General features: G+C 39.6%; 1 protein-coding gene across 1 annotated transcript in view; it reads left to right on the top strand.

Moving 5' to 3' along the window:
• Positions 1 to 554: 554 nt before the first annotated feature.
• Positions 555 to 3,481, top strand: part of LOC101984287 (alpha-adducin-like) — a gene marked incomplete at both ends in the record, with an annotated part of 8,852 nt that continues 5,925 nt past the window's right edge. Inside the window, one exon of the mRNA XM_005372270.1 lies at positions 555 to 717. Within this exon, the coding sequence (XP_005372327.1) occupies positions 555 to 717 (163 nt within the window). The remainder of the gene's footprint in view (positions 718 to 3,481) is intronic.

Here is a 3,481-nt window from a genome sequence, read left to right as displayed (position 1 = left end):
TATTATGTATACAATATTCTGTCTGTATGCCTGAAGGCCAGAAGAGGGCGCCAGACCTCTTTACAGATGGTTGCGAGCCACCATGTGGTTGCTGGGAATTGAACTCAGGACCTTTGGAAGAGCAGGCAATGCTCTTAACCACTGAGCCATCTCTCCAGCCCCTATGCTGTTTAATTTTTAAGATTTTTTTCCCATTGAGTACATCTGTAAAATTCCCAGTGTGTCGAGTCAGTTCTTCAATTTCTGAAATGTGGCCTACTTTTTAAAATCTGTGATGCCGAGATTAATTACCTTATGAATAAGTCTTTAAATACATTCCTGATTATTTTCTTAAAATAGATTTCCATGAATTGAATTCTGTTTTAAGTTTTAAGCTTTTATTTTGTTAAATGACTTACCAAAAAGACTATACCAGGTCATACTCTCAGAAGTGAAATGTGAGTTCCCTGTGTGCTGTTCAAGCACTGGATGAAAACAAACATTTATCTGATAGTTAGTTACAGGTGCATTCTGGGTCCCCCAAAGGTGCTTGACTATTTTAATATGCATTGTAGGCCTTCTGTGAAGAACTGGAATCTATGATCCAAGAGCAGTTTAAGAAGGGGAAGAATCCCACAGGCCTGTTGGCATTGCAGCAGATTGCAGACTTTATGACCGCAAATGTACCAAATGTCTACCCAGCAGCTCCACAAGGAGGAATGGCTGCCTTGAACATGAGTGAGTAGTTCCTAACTTTGTATATGATCTGTAACTTTCTCATGTGAGCCACATGAGTATGCAACTGTACATTACATAGTATTGTTATTATTGTTGTGTTTTGTTTTTGTGGGATTGCTGGGATTAAAGGTGTGCACTACCATCACCTGACTGTATTGAGTATTTTGAAATCTCTTTTAATCATAATAAAAGATTGCAAACTTGAAGGTATCTTGAGTGTTGAGGAGTCATTTTCTGTAAGCCAGTGGGATTCTGTTATTTCTTATTCTTCCATTTACTTTATTTTTAATTAACATTAAATTCTTGTGCATGCCTTTAATTCCAACACTCAGGAGGCAGAGGCAGGTGGATCTTTGTGAGGCCAGCCTGGACTACAAAGTGAGTTCTAGAACAGCCAGGACTGTTTGACAGACAAACCCTGTCTCGAAAAACCAAAAAGAAAGAAAAAAAAAGAGAGAAAAATTCTGTCAGCATATCATTATCATTTTCAAACTTACCTGGCTGGTAATAAAGTATTTCTTTAATTAATTAATTAATTAATTGAAATTTATGTGCATTGGTGTTTTGCCATGGATGTCTGGTTCCCTGAACTGGAGTTATAGATTGGTGTGAATTGCCATGTAGATGCTGGGAATTGAACTTGTATTCTTTGGAAGAGCAACCAATGCTCTTAACTGCCGAGCCATCTTTCCAGCCCTGAGATTCTGTGTTTCAGTTAACTTTAAGGAGTCTATAATTTTTTTATGTGTATCAGTGGTTTTCCTGCTTTCATGACTGTGTACCTCTAGAGCAACATTTCTTTCTTTTTTTAAAAGAAGGGACAGTGGTGGCACTTGCCTTTAATCTCAGCACTTGGGAGGCAGAGGTAGGGAAATCCCTGCGAGTTCAAGGTCATCCTGGTCTACAGAGTGAGTTCTAGGACAGCCAGGGCTGTACAGAGAAACTCTGTCTTGCAAAACAAAACAAAAGAAAAACAAACAAGAAAAACTGTTTTTGGGGACAGGAGAGATGGCTCAGCAGTTAAGAACACTGGCTGCTCTTCCAGAGGACTGGGGTTCAATTTCCAGCATTCACATGGCAGCTCACAACTATCTGTAACTCCTGTTCCAGGGGATCTCAAACCCTTACGCAGACATACCTGCAGGCAAAACACCAATGAACATAAAATAAAAATAAATAAAATATATATACATAAAAACGTTCGTTAGAGTTGTTCATGTTTTGTGTGTGTGCATATCCCTCAGAGGCCAGGAGAGGCATTGGAGAAGGGTGTGATTCACCACATGGGTGCTGGAACTTGAGCTCCAGTCCTCAGCCAGAGCAGCCAGTGCTGTTGGCTGCTAAGCCAGTCATTAGGACAACACTTCTTATCACCATTGTCACTGTGGCTTAGAAAAAGTGAGAAACAGCATTTCAAAGCCAAAGTCATGGTAAACATGGGTGGATGTAAGTTAGCAAAGATTAGTGTGTCTTGCTCATGCGGAGCATTACTTTAGCTGTTGACTTTGTAAATGTAACCTTACAAGGTAGAACCCAGGGATAGGGCTGTTGTCAGTACCTTTTTCAGCAGGGCAGGTCACATCCTGCTTCTTCAGTGGTCTGGGCAGGGGGTGGGGTGGGGGGGGATATGGGCTTCCTCCTTCCTAGAATTCTACTGTTCTCATTGCCCCGCCTCTACTTCCTGTGTGGTTGACGCTCTGTAGGACAGGAGATTCAGTGCCAATTTCTGATGAGTTAGTTGGATTGTCAGCTCTGATTGAGAATACAAGGTACTGGCTTCAATTAGGTCTCCTGACATTTGCTGCTTACTTGTCTGTTGTAGTCTTAGAACTTGCCTGGCACCGGATGGTGACTGAGAGTTAATGAGTACAGAAATTGAAGAATCATTTAATGTACTAGCATGAAACCTAATGGCCACTAGCAAGGCATTCATGTTTCCCATGGACTCCTGATGGGTTGGACCACACTGGTATGGGTTAGATGATAGGAGAGTATATTTCATCCACACATTGTCTCCTCATTATAAATACATTTTAGTAATAACTCACTGAAAACTGGAAGAAGGAAAAGAAGAACAGACTTGTCTCCTTCCAAGTTTCTGTTTTTCCCCCTTCCCTTTAGAGCCCATCATATTGTATTTAGATCTAGTACAGAAATGTACATCCTTCATTGTTTTTAGTACTATGTAGAATATATTCAAAGTCATCATCATGTTTCATGTTAGTAATAGTTTTTATAGATTCCCTTTATTGAGACTGTTTCTTCTATTTCTAATTTGCTGAGAGGGTTTATCCTGAAGGAAGTTGAGTTTTATGAAGTATTTCTCCATCTATTGAAACGTTTACATTTGTGTGGTTTTTTTATTTTGATAGTGTGAATTTTGATTTTTTTGTTTTTGGCTTTTGTTTTCTTTTGTTTTTTGAGGCAGGGTTTCTCTGTGTAGCCCTGACTGTCCTGGAACTCACTCTGTAGACCAGGCTGGCTTCAAACTCACAGATAAGCCTGTCTTTGCCTCCCAAGTGCTGGAATTAAAGGTGTGGGCCACTACTGCCTGGCTTTAATTTTGTTATTTAAAGAGCCAACTTTTGATGGATGAATCAGGATTTTAATTTTTTTCTTTATTTTTGCCATATATGTTTATTATTGCAAATTTCCTTTTTATATACAAATTTTGTTTTGTTTTGTTTTATTGATTTTTATTGAGCTCTGCATTTTTCTCTGCTCACCTCCCTGCCTTTCCCTTCCCCCTTCAACCCTCACCCAA

This window comes from Microtus ochrogaster, unplaced genomic scaffold, assembly GCF_000317375.1.
Source record: "Microtus ochrogaster isolate Prairie Vole_2 unplaced genomic scaffold, MicOch1.0 UNK705, whole genome shotgun sequence".
NCBI classification, from domain to species: Eukaryota; Metazoa; Chordata; class Mammalia; order Rodentia; family Cricetidae; genus Microtus; species Microtus ochrogaster.
The sequence above is the reverse complement of the archived record's forward strand: the minus strand, read 5'-3'. Positions and strand labels throughout refer to the sequence as shown.